This window comes from Rhinatrema bivittatum, chromosome 6 (assembly GCF_901001135.1).
Source record: "Rhinatrema bivittatum chromosome 6, aRhiBiv1.1, whole genome shotgun sequence".
Taxonomy (NCBI): domain Eukaryota; kingdom Metazoa; phylum Chordata; class Amphibia; order Gymnophiona; family Rhinatrematidae; genus Rhinatrema; species Rhinatrema bivittatum.
Genome location: NC_042620.1, coordinates 251,086,623 through 251,107,915, shown reverse-complemented (window position 1 = coordinate 251,107,915; position 21,293 = coordinate 251,086,623). Strand labels below are relative to the sequence as shown.

Below are 21,293 nucleotides of genomic sequence, written 5' to 3'. Positions count from 1 at the left end.
ATTCTTTGTGCGGAAAGCTTTTTTTTGTTTGTATAAATCATTTTATGTGCAGAAAATGATTTATACAAACAAAAGTACTGAACACAGTACTCACCTGGAGTACTGTGTTCAGTTCTGGAGACCGTATCTACAAAGAGACAGAGACAAGATGGAAGCGGTACAGAGAAGAGCGACCAAAAAGGTGGAGGGTCTTCATCGGATGTCATACGAAGAGAGATTGAAGAATCTAAATATGTACACCCTGGAGGAAAGGAGGAGCAGGGGTGATATGATTCAGACCTTCAGATACTTGAAAAACTTTAATGATCCAAAGACAACAACAAACCTTTTCCGTCAGAAAAAAATCTGCAGAACCAGCGGTCACAAGCAGGTTCCAAGGCAAAAACTACGAATAGATTTGCCTCAGTTGAACTTCAGACTGAAAGTCATCCGCACTTTTTAAACTCCTGGTACATTAGCCAACTACTGGCTTATTGCATCAGAAGTTTTAAAAAAATTAGCTTGTGTGTTAAAGAAACTGTGCGCTGAATTTCAGTGCACGGTTTTACTGCTCAGCTAATTACATCAGCTCCAAAGAGAGACTGGGAGAGAAAACGAAAGAGAGAAACAGAGCAAAGGCAGACAGAGACTCACAGAGGGACACGTAAGAATTCAACATACAGAATAATAAGATGAGGTGAACAATGACAGCCTCATATAGATAGAGTTAGAGAAACAGATAACAAGAGAGAAAGAGAGAGGAGCAGAAAGGGAGAAAGAGTCTCACACACGCACATATTACATACACCTACAGAAAGTGATAGAGCAGAGCGTCCAGGTGATCCTCCCCTGCCTCTCCTCCTCTGGGGAGTGGAAGAGCTGAAAACAGACAAAGCTCAGGGGAGTTTCTCCTTCTGGTTGAGCAACTTCTGTCCAACGGAAATTGCTGATAAAAAAAATTCCAAGCTCCAGTGCCAGAACCTGGCTAGAAGGAAGGATTCTCTGAGCTGAAACAGGAAGGAAATTTCAATTAGAAACACTGCAGGAGAGGTCCTTATTCAATGGCAATGTAAAAGGAAGACTGGCGTCTTATTTTCACACAAAAAGGCTCAGGTACTAGCCTGTAAGATTTCTGGCAGGGGGTGGCCAATTTTTCCACCTGTCTAAACGAGCTGCGAAAATGACCTTATGATACTTTCACCTATAGGTTTTTGTGGAATTCATAATTAATGAGCTGCTTGCATGATATTGCCTTGCAGCTTCTTCTTCATTTTGGGGATAGGTTGTGGTTGGTTTTGAGTTGCAGTTCAGTAGTTCTCCCCATTTTATGGTCCCACTGCCTGATATGAGGAGGCGGCATTCTGTTTGGAGAGTTTGTGGAGAAGAAGGAAAGTAGCAAGAGAGATTTCCCACCCTGGGCCCCCAGTCTGGAATAAGAGGAAGAATCTGCCCTGGCCAGCACCCCATGGTCTGGAAGAAACATAGAAACATAGATATGACTGCAGAAGAAGACCAAACGGCCCATCCAGTCTACCCAGCAAGCTTTCACACTTTTTTTTTCTCTCACATACTTATCTGTTTCTCTTGGCTCTTAGTAACCTTTTTTTATTCTATTTTCTTTCCATCCCCGCCATTAATGTAGAGAGCAGTGGTGGAACTGCATCTAAGTGAAATAGCTTAATTAGTTAGGGGTATTAACCACCGCAATAAGCAAGCTACACCCATGCTTATATGTTTATCCAGACTATGTAATTCAGTCCTTGTTGGTTATTGCCTGAATATAGATCCACCTTTCTTCATTCCCCCCTGCTGTTGAAGCAGAGAGCTATGCTGGATATGCGTGAAGTGTCAAACTTTCTCCCCTGCCGTTGAAGCAGAGAGCTATGCTGGCTTTGCATTGAAAGTGAAGTATCAGTCTTGCTCCCCTGCCGTTGAAGCAGAGAGCTATGCTGGATATACGTGAAGTGTCAGACTTTCTCCCCTGCCATTGAAGTAGAGAGCTATGCTGGATATGCATTGAAAGTGAAATATCAGGCTTATTTGGTTTGGGGTAGTAACCGCTGTAACAAGCAAGCTACTCCCCGCTTTTTTTGTGAATACAAATCCTTTTTTCCACATTTCCTCATTGCCACTGAAGCTTAGAGCAATGTTAGAGTCACATTAACCATGTGTATGTTTATTGAATAAGAGTATTATCACCAGGTAATAGCCGGCGTTCCCGTGAGCCACCCACTCTTCATTCACATCCTCTAGACTTTATGGATCAACAGTGTTTATCCCACGCCCTTTTGAAGTCCTTTACAGTTTTGGTCTTCACCACTTCCTCCGGAAGGTCATTCCAGGCATCTACCACCCTCTCCGTGAAGAAATACTTCCTGACATTGGTTCTGAGTCTTCCTCCCTGGAGTTTTAAATCGTGACCCCTGGTTCTGCTGATTTTTTTTCCAGCAGAAAAGGTTTGTCTTTATCTTTGGATCATTAAAACCTTTCAAGTATCTGAAAGTCTGTATCATATCACTTCTGCTCCTCATTTCCTCCAGGGTGTACATATTTAGATTCTTCAATCTCTCCTCATAAGTCATTCGATGAAGACCATCCACCTTCTTGGTCGCCCTTCTCTGGACCGCCTCCATCCTGTCTCTGTCTCTTCGGAGACACAGTCTCCAGAACTGAGCACAGTACTCCAGGTGAGGCCTCACCAAGGACCTGTACAAGGGGATCATCACTCCCCTTTTCTTACTCAATATTCCTCTCTCTATGCAGCCCAGCATTCTTCTGGCTTTAGCTATCGCCTTGTCACATTGTTTCGCTGATTTCAGATCGTTAGACACTATCACCCCAAGGTCTCTCTCCTGCTCCGTGCACATCAGCCCTTCACCCCCCATTGAATACAGTTCTTCCAGATTTCCACACCCCATATGCATGACTCTGCACTTCTTGGCATTGAGTCTCAGCTGCTATATCTTCAACCACTCTTCCAGCTTCTTTAAATCCGTCTCATTCTCTCCACTCCTCCCGGCGTGTCCACTCTGTTGCAGATCTTAGTGTCATCTGCAAACAGACAAACCTTAACTTCTATCCCGTCCACTATGTCGCTCACATAGATATTGAACAGGACCGGTCCCGACACTGATCCTTGCGGCACTCCGCTTAACACCGCTCTCTCTTCAGAGTAAGTTCCATTTATCATCACACATTGCCTTCTGTCCGTCAACCAGTTTGCAATCCAGGCCACCACCTCGGCACTCACTCCTAAGCTTCTCATTTTATTCACCAACCTCTTGTGCGGGACCGTATCAAAAGCCTTGCTGAAATCCAAGTAGATGATGTCGATCGCTCTTCTTTGATCCAACTCTCTAGTCACCCAGTCGAAAAAGTCAATCAGATTTGTCTGACAGGATCTTCCCCTGGTGAATCCATGCTGCCTCTGGTCCAGCAATTCTCCCGACTGTAGATAGTTCACTATTCTCTCTTTCAGCAGCGTCTCCATCACTTTTCCCACCACTGAGGTGAGGCTACCCGGCCTATAGTTACCAGCCTCCTCTCTGCTCCCACTCTTGTGAAGCGGGACCACCGCCACTCTTCTCCAATCACTCGGCACCACTCCCGTTTCTGGGGATCTATTGAACAGATCACACAGCGGTCCCGCCAGCACATCTCTGAGCTCCCTCAGTATCCTGGGATGAACCTCATCGGGCCCCATGGCTTTGTCCACTTTCAGTTTCCCCAGCTCTTCCCACACATTCTCCACTGTAAACAGAGTTACATCTACTCCAATCCCCTCCAGTTTCTTGCTAACTAGCGACGGTCCTTCTCCAGGGTCCTCTTTAGTGGAAGGATCGGAAGAAGAGCTTGTGAGAAGAGCTGTTATAGTTTTCCTTTGTAAGATTTGTGCTCCTGCCTTGGGGCCTGACAGCGAACACCAGAGAAGAAGAAAGTCGTATTTTTGCAGAGAGTTTTGTTCTTGTTGTTTTGGGAGGAATTCTTGCCGTCAGGTCCTGCCCACAGAGAAGGAGGAGAGATTATTGGATGTTGATACTGTTGGCATTTTCTCCACCCAAAGTCTTGTATTCCATCAGAGAAAGAGCTTAAGAATATCCCAGTCCTATTAGGAGCCCCCTCTCTATCACCCAGCAGTGCTGGGTCTTTTCATGGTGCTTGCGATGCGAAGGGACAGTGACTCTGCTAATAGAACTGAGAATGGAGCATTTTTTGTTGTGAATTGGACTTGCACCGTTTTCGATTACAGAACATTTTTGGTCCAACACTCCACCAGGGTGGTTCAGTGTTTTTTGTTTTGGTGTTAAGGGTGCCCTCAAGCAAGGATATCCCAGGCATGAGAGTTTAAAGGAAGTGAGAGACTGTGTGTGGGTCCCCAGCCCAGTGAATCTAGGGTCCCAGAGGTTTAACCTCCTCCCCGGCAGGACGAACACCGGCACCCCAGTGGCCTGTTGTACGCTGCATTGATGTGAACTGAAAGGGTATACAGAGTTGGAAGTAGTGAGTCCTGGGAGGTCCCCAAAGAGGGACAACCAGCAAACCCCTATAAGTTCTCATTTCAATCAAATGAAAAGTATGTACCTAAAATACCCATTGATTATGCTGACAAGAAACTAGCATGTGATTTCTCAATGCAATTTCACCTGTTTGCTGAATGCTTTAGATCAGAGGTTCCCAACCTGTACTGGAGAACCCCAGCCAGTCAGGCAAAATACGAATGGCTGAGGGTCCTCCAGGACAGGTTTGGGAACCTCTGCTTTAGATGATTTCTCTGCAGTCCTTGGGCAATGATGCAGGTGCTGCATGCTTGGAGGAATCACGATGACGTCTGTGTGCTCCACACTAACCAGGAAATCACCTTTATCACACGGAGAGATGCAGACTACTCTAATTTGCAACTAAATATAGATGATAAGGGCCTGATTTCAAAAAGCACTTGCACACTTAGAGGTGAATTTTAAAAGAGCTGCACGTGCCAAAATCGGGATATGGGCATGCATCTAGCACATGTGCATGTCCACCCAATTTTATAACATGGAGGTATGCGTGCACATCTTGCATCGGAGGAAAAAAGGGCATGGGGTGAGTGTGGTATGAATGGTAGGGTCATGGGCATTCCGGGGCGTGGCCAAGAGATATGCATACAAGAACAGACATGCCTGGTCGCACGCCCAGGTCCAGTGCTGCATACCTTTACTTCTGCTGTGGGCAAGGTGTAAGTTAAAAAAAACCCAAACAAACAGGCATCCCTGAGGAGTTTAAGAGGTCTGTGGTAACTGGAAAGAGTGCAGGCTAAAGAAATAGGGATTTTGGAGGACCTAGGCCTAGACTGGGTGAACTGGTGAATGAACAGATCAAATTGTTCATGGCACGGACATGCACCTATTATAAAATTCCTCCATTTGTGCAGCTCAAACCTGACTGCACGCCCACTTGCAAAATTATGTGCACGCATACATGCGCCTAGGCTATTTTATAATGTAAACATGTATGTTATAAAATTGCCATGTCTGGGTGTGCGCCAACACATGTGTACATGTGTGCCCGTGCTGCCATTTGAAAGTTACTGTCTTAAAATTAGGTTTCACACATGTAAATGCACTTTACTCAAGTAAGTGGGTTTTTTAAAATTGCTACAATACGTCATTGAATTATCCATAGGATTTACTCTCGAAGGTGCACTTTACTTGGGTAAATGGCTTTTGAAAATTGCTATGATGGTATGTTACATGTATGTGCAAACTGCTTTGAAAATTACCTCCTAAAAATTCAAATATCCCAAACATTGTAAAGATTACCTTACTCAGCTCTTCCTGTCATAAACAATTAAAACTTAAACTGGATTTAGTTTATTTTCATTAGAAAATATAATCTTTCATTAATTAGCAACTTAAAACACACTATCAAAATTCTTTTCAGCTTCAAACCTCCTTGCTCTCTGCAGATTCTTTTATTTACCCAGTGGTCAACAACAGGCTGCTGGTAATGTCTGACCTCGCATCCTGGCTATCTCTCTGCCTCTGACTGAAGCAAAGGAATCCTTTCTCTGATTACCCTAGACCAAGGGTAGGCAACAAGGGTCCTTGAGAGCCACAAGCTGGTCAGGATTTCAAGATATCCACACTGAATATTCATGAGATGCATTTGCATACACTGCCCCCATACTATGCAATTCTAGCCACATATTCATTGTGGCTATCCTGGAAACCTGACCAGCTTGTGGCTCTGGAAGATGGGAGTTGCCTACCTCTGCTCTATACTTCAAAGAAACAGCTGAAATTGGTTGATAAATCTCAGTTCTCAGGCCCCTGCCTGAAACTGGCTACAAGGATGAATAGGTAATGTACCGCTTAACTAAGTGATGCAAGCCATACCTCACTAGCTCTTGGTTCTGAAATATAAGGTTACCATTTGTCGGTTTGAATTTCAGTATTGTCTGATCAGCTCCCTGAGTAAAGTTCATTATAACATCCCATCCCCTGATAAGATAATATCATCAGAGTAGCACTGGTTGTCAGCCAATGGCACAGCACTGGATTCCAGCCAATATGATCAATTCTTTCTCCATAGAGTTATTTGAAAAGCTGAAAGTCTCTCTCACTCCCCTTCCCCCTGGAATTTCACATTGCCAGATGAAAAGCATGAACTGGTCAGCTTTGCTATGGCCACCCATCCATAAACAAGGGCTGGTTACCTGTCTTATATATCTTTCACAAGGACATTAGCTGTCCCCTTCCCCCACTCTGAAGCATTTCCCCTTTCAAACGTCAGAAATAAAAGACGTTTCAGGGACCCATTTAATGCCTGAACAGTAACTAGAAAATGTAATGCTTAAATAAGTATTCACCTTAGCTAGCAGAGGGAGAACAGTTACTTTAATAAATGCTCCTCCCACTGACTGATAGTAGAGCTTGTATTTTGTTTTTATATGTGTATTTTGTGAATTGCTGTAAACTGCTTTGAGTTGTCCTTTTATGTACTAGAGAGGCAGTACATAAGTCGAAACAGAATAGAATACAGAGCTTAGAATGTGTTTTTGAACGAGCAGTCATCAGGCATTTGTTTTGTTTGACATCAACAGACAATAAGCTACTCCATTGTTGTGACATAAAAACAGAAGCCACCCAGAACTTTGCATTCTAGTTGCTCTCTGCAGTAACAGGGATGATCATTTTTTAACAGCTGGCAGAAATTACACCAGTTTTCAAAACAAACTTACTCATGTAAGTTCATTTTGAAAATTACCCTGGAAATATACACAAATGTAGCACCTGTTAATTCGTGCAGGTTGTTTTACATAGATAATTTATGTGCATTAGACCTGATTTTCAAAGGTATTTACACATGGAAAACTGGGTTTTACATGTGTCAATGCACTTTATTCATGTAAGTGAACTTTTGAAAATTGCTACAATACATGCCATTGAATTGTTCATAGGATTTACCCATGTCAGTGCACATTGGGGTAGATTTTATAAAAGTACACTCGCGCGTACTTTTGTTCGCGCACCAGGCGCAAACAAAAGTATGCCAGATTTTAATAGATACACGCGTTGCCGTGCGTTTCTTTTAAAATCTGGGGTTGGCGTGCGCAAGGCTGCACAAAATAGGCAGCCTGCGCGCGCCGAGCTACGCAGGCTACCTCCGTTCCCTCTGAGGCCGCTCTGAAATCGGAGCGGCCTCAGAGGGAACTTTCCTTCCCCCCCCCCCCACACCTTCCCCTCCCTTCCCCTAACTAACCTGCCCCCTGGCTCTAACTAATTCCCCCCTACCTTTATTGTGAAAGTTACGCCTGCCTCAGGCAGGCGTAACTTGCGTGCGCCAGGCCGGCTGCCGGCGCGCCAAAGTCCGGTCCGGGGGCTGGTCTGGAGGCCACAGCCATGCCCACGACACGCTCAGCGCACGCAGGGGGGGTTGGGGTAGGTTTTCGGGGGTTACGCGCATAACCTACGCACGTAACCCTTTGAAAATCTACCCCATTATGCACATAAATGACTTTTGAAAATTGCTACAACAGTATGTTACATTTACGCGCGTAACTCTTTGAAAATTACCTCTATACTTTTTAAAATCAAAATTTATGTGCGTAAATGAAAAGTCTACTCAGACTTTCCCCCCTGGAATTCCTCTCCCAATTGTGGCTTACGCGCATACATTTTTCTGCATATCGAGCAGGTAATTTTGTGACATGCCATTTCTGTGTGTAAAGCATTGTTTTTTGCATGTAAGTGACTTTGAAAGTTACCTCCAAAGTGTTCATGGTTAGCAGTTTGGCCTAGCTGACATTTTCACCTGCCTGCATTGGCATGCCCTCCAGGCTGTGTACTTGTTATAGACGGTCATGAAACTGTAGACTAACCATGGTCTAAAGTTATTTGAACACATTCTATGTTTTAGCCGAGCAAGGACCTGTAATCAAGCTTTTTCATTCTTTTCTCTTTCTAGAACCATCCGGGGAAAGATGAACCTCTCAATAACCTATATCCAGTTGGCATAGGCTAGAACAAGACAAGCTGTTTGGTGAGTTCTAAGTGCTAGACATTGGAGAGGAACCTCCAAGGAGAAAGAGTGCTCAACCTGAGAATGAGAAATGTTGGATTACTGATATGATACAATGACATCCATGAAAACAGACTATCTGTCCAACGATGACCTCCATGTATTCACGAAGTCTCGGAGGGAAAACTTCCGGAAGACGGGCATGATTTCCCCCAGCATGGAGGAACATTTTTACCCTTTCATTCTGGAGAGGCAGGACTCCTACACGGCGGACGTGGTGGGCACAGTGAAAGAGGAGGAGGAGGAGGACCTCGGCCTGCTGCTGCAGAAGAAGGAGAAAGATCTCCTGTTGGCGGCTGAGTTGGGCAAAGCATTGCTGGAACGCAACGAGGAGCTTGGACGCAAAAATGAAAGCCTGGTAGTGGAGTTCACAGAGAAAATGGAGGTAAGGCTGATCAAGTATAAAGCATCACGTATGATAGCATCATGAATGACCCATAGGCACTTAGAAAAATATTCAACTGAATAGACCTCTGATGATCTTTCTGACTGAAACCTATATAGCTGTGTAATCTGATTACCTAATAGCACCTTGCTACCAGATACTCACACGGACATCACTATGGGGGTCTGGATAGCTTAGATATTTGGCAAAAATACAGAGACCCTTCCATTTCTATGACTAGATAACTGAGTGGATTAGGATTGTAGCAGTAGGACTGGATGGCTCAGGGGACTGGAAGAGGGATATAGGACCTTTAGTCTCTTGAAATGAGTGGCACAAAGGACTGGCACAGGGATACAAAGCTTTTCATCTCTAGAACCGGATGACTTAGGGAAATGGCGTAAAGATACAGAGCGTTTCACTACTTGGCCAGGATGGCTTAGGGGATACAGAATCTTTGATCTCCAAGTCTAGAAGTCAAAGGATTGCAACAGAGACACGGAGCTTTTCACCTCTAGTACTCAGGGGATGGGCACATATATATAGGCTTTTTGGGCCTAATTTTCAAAGTGGTGTACATGCATAATTCCTTGCTTTATACATGTAAATTGTGCTTTGAGAATCAACTCATGGGTTCTGAGGGAACATATGAAACCCGATTTTGCACGTACTTTTATCCACAATCCGTGCAGGCATTCACTTTTCGACCTTTCCCAAGCATTTATGTAAGTGCATGCTCGGAAGCTTGTGAAACTTTGTGCATGTATGTTCCCATGCATGATGGCAAATCCTCAGATTTTCAAATCAGATTTTGATGCATAAATCTGCTTTGAAGATTTGGGATAAAGTCTGCGGGTAAATATACTTGCAGACCTTAGTGCTACGTGGACTGCTATAAAATTACCTTCCCTATTTCTAAGAATGGATGACTCTGGTGGTGGGCACAAAGACAGAAAGATTTTCACCTATAGGACTGGATGGCTTAGGGCAGGATTCTCAGCCTTGTTCCATGAGGGTTGTTTCAAACAGATCTGGGTTTTAGGGTAACCAAGCAATGCAAATTAGCCCTATTTTTAAACCATATGTGAGAAAACATATCTGATAACTATTCACTATACATATCTTGAAATTCAGACCTGTTTGTAGCCCTCACTGAAACCTAGAACTTAGAAGATAAGCCCAGGGATATATATAACCTTTTTTTACCTCTAGAGGTGGATGGTTCATGTGACTGGCAGATAGAGACTGAGTCTTTCATCTCTAGGTCTGAGTTGCTCGGAAATTATCTTTTAATCAAAATCTATCACCATTTTCTTTATAAAGCTCTGCTTTAAAGATATTACCTGCATGGGATTTTGGAACTTTTCCATTAGATGAAGGGAATGATCTTCTGTCTATTTTTGGTTCCCTGCACGTTAGGTTATTTTATCCATCCTTGCACAATTATGCTTAACTGCGTACAGGGTAGAAAAGGCGAAATAAATAAATAGACAGACACCGGTATAACAGGTCTGACTTGTTCTAACCCTTATTCCACTAACAGCCACCCCTACACACGCCCTGTCGTCAGGGAGGACTGTGACTCCACGGTTTATAAATGCATTGTGTCCCTTCCATGCTTTGCTGGGATTGATTCCAGCAGTGGGCGTGTCCATATCTACAATCGAAGCTAAGAACAGTGCAGGTTCAGTTCGCCTGTGCCTCTGCCTCCCATTCAGAATATCTGGGCCCCAATCCCCACACCAAGCACCCTATGCCCCCTTCTCAGATTCAGCATAGCAGTACCCCTTAATCTCATTCACCGCAGCTATGATCCTGCACTATACTCAGTACACCTGTGCCCCTTACCCACATTCAGTACAGTGAAACCATGGTTACACATTCTGCAGATCTGCAACGCAGTCTGAATTCCGTGCCCCTTTTCTAAATTCAGCATACCTGTATCACTGTCCCAGTTATCAGTACACTTGTTCTCCAATTCAGTATACTTCTCCGACAATGGGGCAACGTCATCCTACATGCAACACAACTGTCCTGAGATGCACATCTATTCTGTTGGACCTTCATTTTCTGTTTTTATATTTTTTCCCCAACAATTTATCAGGGTTTATTACGACAAGAACAAAAAACAAGAGAAAATCAGTGAAAAAAATACTCATTTTTCCAGGTGAATATCCGAGTTTAACTTGATGAATGGAAGCCAGGATGGGGAAAACAACATTAAGCAGATTGCTGTTTGCTTGAAATCAAATAAGACAAATCTCTAAACAATTATGCTATCAATCATTAACAAATCCTCAAAAAAAAAATTTCCTTTTAATCAAGTTTACTTTTGAATAAAATCCTCAGCATAAAAACATTTGCATTGAATGAGTAGGTCCAATAATTATAATGTGCCACTATGGGCATGGCTTGGCAATATCTACACCCTAAAGATGAGGATATATATTTACAGAGGTTTGCAGTGGGCACGGTTTTCTTTAAATCTCGGTCTCTTAGCACAGATAAGGTAGAAACATTTCAATAAGAAATGCTTTCCATCTGCAGTTGCAGTTGCTCTTGACTGGATGGTTTCAGTATCACTTCCACTTAAAAAGAAAATCAATTAAAAAAAAACCTGCAGTAGCAGCCACCTCACTTTGACATTTTAATTCTAATGCCAGTGGGCTTCCCACACACCGTTGTCAGGAAACTCATGGCACTGTGGAATGAAATGCTGACAGGGTTCCCACTCCACACCACCAAGAAGAAGGTCCTGCAGCGGTGCGAAACTATGATATGCTAGTGGGGTTCTCACTCCTCACCAACAATAGGAAGACCCTGCAGCAGAAGAAGAAGCCCAGTGGAGCCACCAGCATTTCCTTGCAGCCAGTAGCCGAAGAAGAGGCCCTGCCGAGCTGCTAGCATTTCTCATATAGCCAGCAGCTGAAGAAGAGGCCCTTGCAGATGGGAACTGAAGAGTAGTAAATCACCTGGACCGGATGGTATACACCCCAGGGTTCTGAAAGAACTCAAAAATGAAATTTCAGACCTATTAGTAAAAATGGTATAACTTATCATTAAAATCATCCATTGTATCTGAAGACTGGAGGGTGACCAATGTAACCCCGATATTTAAAAAGGGCTCCAGGGGTGATCCGGGAAACTATAGACCGGTGAGCCTGACTTCAGTGCCGGGAAAAATCGTAGAAACTGTTATAAAGAATAAAATCACAGAACATCTAGATAAATATGATTTAATGGGACACAGCCAGCATGGATTTACCTAAGGGAAGTCTTGCCTCACAAATCTACATTTTCATGAAGGGGCGAATAAACCTTTGGGCAAAGGTGAACCGGTAGAAGTGGTATATTTGGATTTTCAGAAGACATTTGACAGTCCCTCATGAGAGGCTTCTAAAAAACTAAAAAGTCATGGGATAGGAGGCGAGGTCCTTTTGTGGATTGCAAACTGATTAAAAGACAGGAAACAGACATAGGATTAAATGGTCTGTTTTTACAGTGGAAAAAGGTAAACAGTGGAGTACCTCAGGGATCTGTACTTGGACCGGTGCTTTTTAATATATTTATAAATGATCTGGAAAGGGGCACGACGAGTGAAGTGCTTAAATTTGCAGATGACAAAAAATTATGCAGAGTAGTTAAGTCTCGAGTGGATTGTGATAATTGCAGGAAGACCTTGTGAGACTGGAAGATTGGGCGTCCAAATGGCAGATAAAATTTAATGTGGATAACTGCAAGGTGATACATATAGGGAAAAATAACCCTTGCTGTGGTTACATGTTAGGTTCCAAATTAGGAGTTACCACCCAGGAAAGAGATCTAGGCATCATAGTGGATAACACATTGAAATCACTGGCTCAGTGTATTGTAGCAGTGTTAGAAATTATTAGGAAGGGAATGGTAAATAAAATGGTGGATGTTATAATGCCTCTGTATCGCTCCATGGTGAGACCACACCTTGAATACTGTGTACATGTTATGTATCGGTGGTTTTTGTGTGCCCATGGGCCTCAGCCCGACCCAGACCTTCTGAGCCGAACCAAGGGTTGACGGTGGCCCCGCATGGCTGACGGTCTACCCTCCGCCAGGCCGGCAAGCTCCCATGGCCAAACATCCGAGGATGCTGGAAGGTGAATGGTCCTCCGACCATTCCGGGCCCTTTCGGACCTGCTGCGAGCAGCATGGAGCAGCAGGCCTTGCCTGAGGTTGAGGGCAGACGGGCCTTGACATGAAGACATGAAGATTGATGCAACGGTATCACATAGCATGAAGACTTGGGTTGATGCGACGGCATCCATGGCATGAAGACAAATGGCTGATGCAACGGCATCCTTGACAAGACATCCAAAGAGGCAACACAAGGCATGGACATTGGCACTGTCTCTCAGGGCGCCCTACTCAGGCCACCCACAGGACCTAGTCACAGACCACCCTGTCCGTTACACGCCCTACATAGCCCCAAGGCTGGTCACGGACCACGATGGGAGTGGGACAGCACAGGAAGACACATCCGGGACATGACGGCTCAGGAGCACAGGACGACCGTCCACCGGCAGGCAGTCCACCCAGGAATACTGCATCTGAGGGACCCCCGGCCTACCGATACCAGAAGGCTCGAGAGCGAAGACGAGGCGTGGCATCGGGAAGCACATCCGGGAAGGCAGGAACACCAGGACGTAGAGAACGAAAACACCTGGACATGGACCTCAGGCACGGAGACAAGACATGGTATGGCAAAGCATGACGAGACAAGACAACATCATGGTGAGGAGCTCCACAAGATGAGAAGACCTTACAACGGGCTCTGGCAGGCAGGAGCCTCCAGAGTGAAGACTCACGACGATGCAAGGCACTGGAACGAAGAACGGAGCAGCCCTTTATAGGGCTGGAGCAGGAAACAGTCATCTAGGTGGGGCCCAGATACTTCCTGTGTCTGGCCCTTTAAGTGTTGCAGAGAGACGCGGCCGCGCGCCTAGAAGCAGGAAACAGAGGCTGTGCAGGACCATGGCCAGCGGCCTGCACAGCGTCTGCGCGTAGGAGCGTCAGACGAGGCAGGGCTGGCCTGGAACGCAGGCCCAACGTAAGCAGCGGCTCCAGCTGCTGCCGGAGGCCCTGGGGGCGGCTCCTGCCGCTACTCGAGCCCGGGGCTGCGGCCTTAGCGCCGCGAAGAGGCTGATGACGTCAGGGGTGGTCCCAGCCCCGTGGAAGGCAGCGGCTCCGGCCACGGAGCCGAAGATGGTGGTGGGCAGCCTCCGGACCGCGTGGGCAAGCAGACGGCGGCGTCCTGCTGCGACGGCGAAGATAACAGCGAGGGTAAGTGGCCTGCTCGCGGGGGGGACCCGCGGGCAGCGCTAGTTCATAACAGTACAATTCTGGTTGCTGCATTTCAAAAAAGATATAGTTGCACTGGAGAAAGTACAGAGAAGGGTGACCAAATTGATAAAGGAGATGGAGCAGCTCCCCTATGAGGAAAGGCTAAAGATATCAGGTTTGTTCAGCTTGGAGAAGAGACGGCTGGGGGGTGGGGGGGGGGGATATGATAGAGGTCTGCAAAATCATGAAAGGACTTGAACAGGTAAATATGAATATATTTACTCTTTCGGATAATACAAGGACTAGGGTGCATTCCATGAAGTTAGCAAGTAACTCATTTAAAACAAATTGGAGAAAGTTCTTTTTCACTCAACATATAATTAAGCTCTGGAATTCATTGCCAGAGGATGTGGTTAGGACAGTTAGTGTAGCTGGGTTTAAAAAAGGTTTGGATAAGTTCCTAGAGCAGAAGTCCATAAAATGCTATTAATCAATAAGGATTAGTAGCCTGGGTTCTATTCATTAAGAGGTAGATTTTTAAAAAATACATGCGCGCGTCCATGTGCACGCCCTACCCAGAGCACACACATGGACGCACGATTTTATAACATGCGAGCATGTGCTGAGGCTTGGCTCTTGTGTGCGTAACAGGGGTTATGCGCACGACCAGGCCCCTTTTAAAATGTGCGTGGCGTGTGCAAGGCCAAGCCGCGCGCTTAACCCCTGTGTTTTACGCGCACGGCCTTTATGTTTAGGTACTTGCCAGGTACTTGTGACTTGGATTGGCCACTGTTAGACACAGAATCCTGGGCTTGATGGACACTTGGTCTGACCCAGTATGGCAATTTCTTATGTTCTTACAAAAGGGAGGTCCAGAGTGTGTGTGTGTGTGTCTGTCTGTCTGTCTGAGAGAGTGAGAGAAAGTGACTGGCTGTATGTGTATGAGAGACTGCCTGTGTAAGAGTGAGTGCCTGTGTGTGAGAAAGTGCCTCTATATGTGTGTGTGTGAGAGAAACTGTGGAAGAGAATCCCTGTGTGTGTGTGAGAGAGAGAGAGAGGGGCACCCTCCTCCATTCTATGACAATCTCAGGGTGACTGGAAATCTAAAGTTCCCAGGCATGGAGAGCAAGGGATTTTTTAAACATTTTTAATGATTAGATGTGATGTTTCTGCTGTTTCAAAATATTTTATTGATGTTTGGTAATTTGTTAAATATTTTTCTTTGTGTTTTTAATTATTTCATGTTGTTCTGTTCATCAGCTGATTTAACACTCTTTTTATTGTTCTGGTTGATGTTTTCTATTTCCTGATTGCATTTGATGTTTGCACTTCATACAGAGTCTGGTTTCTTGTGATGTCCAGTTTTGTCTGCACATTTCTGTTTCTTTTTTATGGTCTTTTTATTCTATATTTGGTGAGAATCTGCAGGGGCGTTGTTAGCACTGGACACACAGGGCCCATGCCCCAAATCTAAAGATCAGTGCCCTGAGTCTCAATCATGGCCCCCCCGCTGAATTTTGTTTTCAATCCCGGACTTTAGTCTGTGTGCACTGTTGGCTGGGCCTGCACTGGGAGGGAGGCTGCTGTTGATGGCTGGTCCCAGGCTGGGAAAGAGGCTCTTGCTGTTGGCCGGGCTTGTACCACAAGGAAGGCTGCTGCAATGGTTGGGCCACACAACAGAAGAACGAGAGATGCTTTTGCCTGCATCACTACAGAGAGGAAGCTGCTGCTGCTGCTTGCATCCTGCACATTTCAGGGAAATAGTGAGAGTGTGAGTATATGTGATTATGCAAGAGAGCAAGCACGTGTGTGTGAGAGCAAGCATGTTTATAAGTATCTGTGTATGAGCATGAGAAAGAGCAAGTGTGTGTGTGAGCATATCAAAGAGGGCATATCAGGGGCCCAAAAAGGAAATCCCTTCTGCCTGCATGTTCCAGGGAGATTGAGAGAGAGAGAGAGAGCATGTGTGTATGTGAGAGAACATATCTGTGTGATGGAGAGACAGCCACGTGAGACAGCATATTTGTGTGCGAGTAAGCAATTATGTGTGTTGGAGAATGTGTGTGACAGAGAGAGATGAGAGAGGGTGTGCAAGCCCCCCCCCCCCCCCCCATTAATCCACAACAATCTCAGGGTGACTGGAAATCTAGGTATGGAGAATGGGGGATTTTTTAATTATTATATTGTTTTAATTGCTTAGTGTTATTTGATCTGTCTGCTATTTTGAGATATTTTATTGGTGTTTTGGAAATTTTTAAGAATGTGTTTGAGTTTTTAATTATTCAATGTTATTCTATTCAGCTTTTTTTGAAATATTCCTTTTATTAGTATGGTGTTACTATTATGATGATTTGTATTTCTTGATTTTATTGCTTTATGTTGTCTAAGGAATGGTGGTGATTCTTTTTTTCCATTGCTGCAATCATCCTGAAATATATTGGAGGTAACAACATTTTTAAAGGTTGCACCAAAGTTTATAGAATGCAGTTTTCATAGCATGACAAATCTGTTTCATAGAGAGATGGGAGTCCAAAAAGACTCCCAAACTCTTTGTCTCTGACTGTATTGGGACCAATAACGTTTTAGACGTTCATAAATAAATAATAATAATAATAAATACAATCCCAACCAAAGTGCTATCATAAACTAGTACTGCTGAAAAGTCAAGGAAGTTACAGTATACTTTGTGAAAGTTTTGGCCACAAGCAGCGCAAAGCCTGTGTATACTGTATATAATAATAAGCAGGTTCATAAGACATTTATAATGAGTTAAAGAGCATAGTTAACTGCATATTAACTGTTTGTCCACCCTGTTTCACTAACTCACCTGTTCGACTCATCCCACTTACTTCCTACCCATCCACCCCACCCTCTAACCCCACCCTAATTGTATCTGCACTTATCACGAATGTATAAACTGACTTGACGATTATACACTGTAATTTGCCTTCTGTAAACCGTTCTGACGGCGAAACCGAATGACTGTATACAAAACACGACAAATAAATAAATAAACATAGTTAGGGAACTCGTCTATTCTGAAAACTTTGACTGCACTGCACTCTATTAAGTGCAAAGCTTGCTCAAAGCAATATGATTTTACGCTTTGTGCTGCTTGTAGCCAAAACTTTCACAACAAATACGTTTATTGGTATGAAAGCACTTTGTCTGGAACTATATTAACACATAGCGATAAGAGTGGATATATCCTCATCTTTTGCTTTCATTTGAGTTTTGTTAGATGAAGATGTGTCACTCCTTTTTTGGAGATTATCTATGTGTCTATGCAGACATTTGGGGGTCTTCAGTGTCGTTTCCAAAAATCCTGTGTGACATAGGCTTGCAGCAGTTTTTTTTAATCGTCTTTTCCAAGATTTGTTCTTCTGCAGTCTTAGATAGATATAACCAAATTTAAAGGTGAATTTTAAAAACCTGACGCGTGCCAAAATCGTAAGATTTGCGCACAAGTCGGGCTCGTGAACCCCTACCGAGTTTTAAAAGCTGCCCAGATGCACGCGAATCTCCTGCTGCACACACATCTTACTTGATTTCAAAAAGGGGTGTGGTCTTGGCGTGGGTCTGGTGGAACGTGGGCATTTCAGGCATGGCCAAGAGATGTGCATATAAATATTTACGCACCCTGGTGCGCGCCCAGGTCAAGTGCCATGTAACTTTACTTCTGCTACGGAGGAGGTACAACTGTAAAAACCCCAAAATGGAGCCATTTCAGAGGGGTTTAAAGGATCTGGGGGAACTGGGGGGAGTGCAAGCTATTAAACCAGGACCGACCTCAACACTGGGCCAAGTGGTGGATGATCTGGTGAAACTGGTCACGGCATGGACGCCTGCCGATTTTAAAATACCCTGACGTTCATGGTAAAAACCCAATTTACACACCTGGGCACACACCCACTTAAAATTGTGCGTACATGGGCGCGCGCCCAGGCTATTTTACAGCGTGCGCACGTATGGGTGCGCAAGTCATAAAATCGCCGTGTTCCTGAGCGTGCGCTGATGCACACGCACCGATGTGCGCCATTTTGAAAGTTACCATCCCTGAGAACGCTCTCTCCACATCAGCTGAGCCAGCTGGGCCACTGAGAATGCGAGAAACAGCACGGCTGAAAGGGTCCAAAATTCAAGAGCAGTGATGCCGCTGCCGTCTGGAATAGGCATTGCCACGTATGCATGGAGTTCACACTCCACCTTATTGCTTTCCTCATTTGAAGCCTCAAAGGCTAACATAACGTGAAAATAGCCTTGAAATGTATCCGTTGAGGTCACATTTTTGCGTTGAGGGGTCAAACAGCACAATTACTTTCCAGAACGAGGACGTATCACTGTGAAAAGTTTCAGGGGACAGATGGTGGGTGACAATAGCTTCCCAATTCTTTGACAGCTCTTCATGAACATTTTGAGAATGGTTTGTGTCTCCTGCTCACCAAATGGCTACAAGGACATGAAAAAAAATTTTTTTTTTTTCTGGAATCTCTCCACATGTGCTTTTGCGGGAAAGTTCTGCAGTGATATTGGTAGCCAGAACATCATATATCTCTGTATTAGAGAAAGCAGCTCTCTCAGCATAGCAGGATTCCAGTGTTTCCTATAATGGTTGAAGTGTTTCAATCTGAAATTCAAGTTTTGTATGAAGGTTTTACCTAGCTTCTTGTGTAGTTACTTGCATTTTCAGGGTTTTTTTTGTCTTTTCTACTGTTAAAGTGTTTGTGATCTAAAAACACATTAAAACCCGCCATGCTCTTTGCACACTTTAAGGTGAATTTGCGCACAAAAATAAGCATATAAGTACGTAAGCAGCCGCTACTCGTGTATTCCATATTTTATAAAAGTCCAAAATATGTGCATATTTTCACGTTTGCATGCACATGTACATGTGTAAAAAAAAAAAAGGCAGTTTAGGAGCATTCTTTGGCAGGGCCAACACGCACGAAAGTTGCTATTTTAAAAGACACTTCCACACATACAACTTACATATTTTTACTCTTGCTAAATATCTGGCATAATTGATAATAAGCATATTTATTGTGCAGTACTGACTGGGTGGGAGCTCAGGTTGAAGAATCCAGATGGTCTCGATGACATGGTAAAAGGTCTGGGTGGACTGGTGAACTAATTAGTTAAACTGCTGATTTCACTCACACAGGTATGTTTTAAAATGCGCCAGTTTACATGTAAATCCTGACTCAAACGCGTAATTTGTGCTTTGTTTCTGCACATAAAATATGTGTGTACATTTTAAAGTAGGCTCGTTCGATGCATTGCGTGTATTCATGTGTGAGCCTACATACGTTGTGGGGTAAACATACATGTATTTTATAATACGCTCAAATATGATACGTGCATGTTATAAAATAGTATGGCAAAACTACACGCAGCCACATACACGCATATATGGCACCCTGCACAATTCTTTTAAAGTTATCCTCCCTGTGCAGCCAAAAATAAGCTAAACTGTCTTGTCGGTACAACAGGTTTTGGAATAGTGCATTCGAACACGATTTCTTCACAGATATCACAAAAGAGGTTTTTTGTTTTACTGGAAGGATGAAAAACTGCACCAAAATCAATCAATTATGAACCTCTTTAAATCACCCTTTTTGGAATACATGAGACAGCAACATCTTATCTTCAATTTTTAAGAAGATTAAATTCAACATCCAGGTGGAAGTTTTGACTGCCCTTCCTGCTTGATTTGGAGCACAGAAATTCCTGCTCCAAGGGATCCCTCCCACCAGGAATTTGAGCAAGAGATCTAAAGACCTAGTTAATATTGAAGAAAGAATTAATTAACTATTGTGAGTAAAAGGCAAAGCCTAACATCTGTGGAGCTACCCATCCAATGCTTCAGTAAACCCTGGAGTGAGAGAGCTTTATCTCTCTGTGCAGAGACAATCGCAGAGCATTTTTGGCAGCTGGAAGGGGTGATTCTGCCCAAACAAAGGACAATCTGCCCACCTGAGGAACCTATTTTTCAAACCCTGGGTGGTAGGAACCCCCCTTGGCTGGTCTCAGTTGTTCCTGCACAGATTTGGGAGGACATTGTAACAAACTATTTCATTGTGTCGCTGTGGATCAAGAGTTGTGCCACTTTCCATAAATTACCTGCAGTAAAGAATTGATTTGGACACTAACACAGTGACTCTACTCATTATTTGGCACCCCAGCACACAGCAATATTAAAGATAACATTACCAAAAGGAAATCAGAGGGGGAGAGAGAGAGTTAGCCACCCTGCATTGGGAACCGAGAGGACTCCTTTCATGCCCAAGTCTATTGAACCTACATCCTGGGAAGGAAGGGAAATAGTACAGCTAGCCTGGGGTCCTGCCCTGAAGAGTACAAATAAGTTTATGTGCCTATCCATACCGGACTTGTACATTAAGGAGGGGTTAGACCATTTCGGTGTGTATCTTCATTTCCACCAGCAAATTCAAAAAGTAGTAGTCTGGAAAACTGGAGGATGGACTTGGTTGGATGGTAGACATGAGATCCCCCGCCATGATCACATGCTTGCTTCCTACTGCCATCGTATTGCTTGCCTCACTCTGATCCTAGGTTCTTTATATGATCTGCCCTACAATAACCTCAATAGCTACCTTTCTCTCCCTTCCCTCCAGATCTACAATCTCCACTCCACCACTGTGAAACATCTCCTTCCCCACTTTCCCCCCAATAATCTCCCAAAAAATCAATCTCCTCCAAAAACATTACTCTCTCCCAAGAATTCCCCACAAATCACCCCTCTCCCCCCAAAATTTGCCTCTCTTCAAAACATCCTTCTCTCTCTCCCCTCTTCAAAGAATTCCCTATCTGTCTCTCCCCTTCAAAATCTCCCCCTTTCCCTCCTTCAAAAAATCCCCTGTGTTCCCCCCCCCCCCCCCCTCAAGAATCCCCTCTTTCTCAAACAGTATTCATCCTTACAGGTAATGATAGCTCCAGGCTCCTCCTCTGTTTTCAGCAGCAAGCTCGTATTCCCGCTCTCTGCAGTGCACCCCCTACACTGCACTTCTGAATCTGCGCCGTGGCTGAAATTCTG

The 21,293-nt window shown here is 44.3% G+C and overlaps 1 protein-coding gene across 1 annotated transcript in view; it reads left to right on the top strand.

The window, feature by feature from the left end:
* The window catches only part of BICDL2 (BICD family like cargo adaptor 2), a 160,991-nt gene that overhangs the window by 23,008 nt on the left and 116,690 nt on the right, over positions 1-21,293 (top strand). Inside the window, exon 2 of the mRNA XM_029606788.1 lies at positions 8,425-8,923. Coding sequence (XP_029462648.1) covers positions 8,594-8,923 — 330 coding nt within the window. The 5' untranslated portion in view covers positions 8,425-8,593. The remainder of the gene's footprint in view (positions 1-8,424; positions 8,924-21,293) is intronic.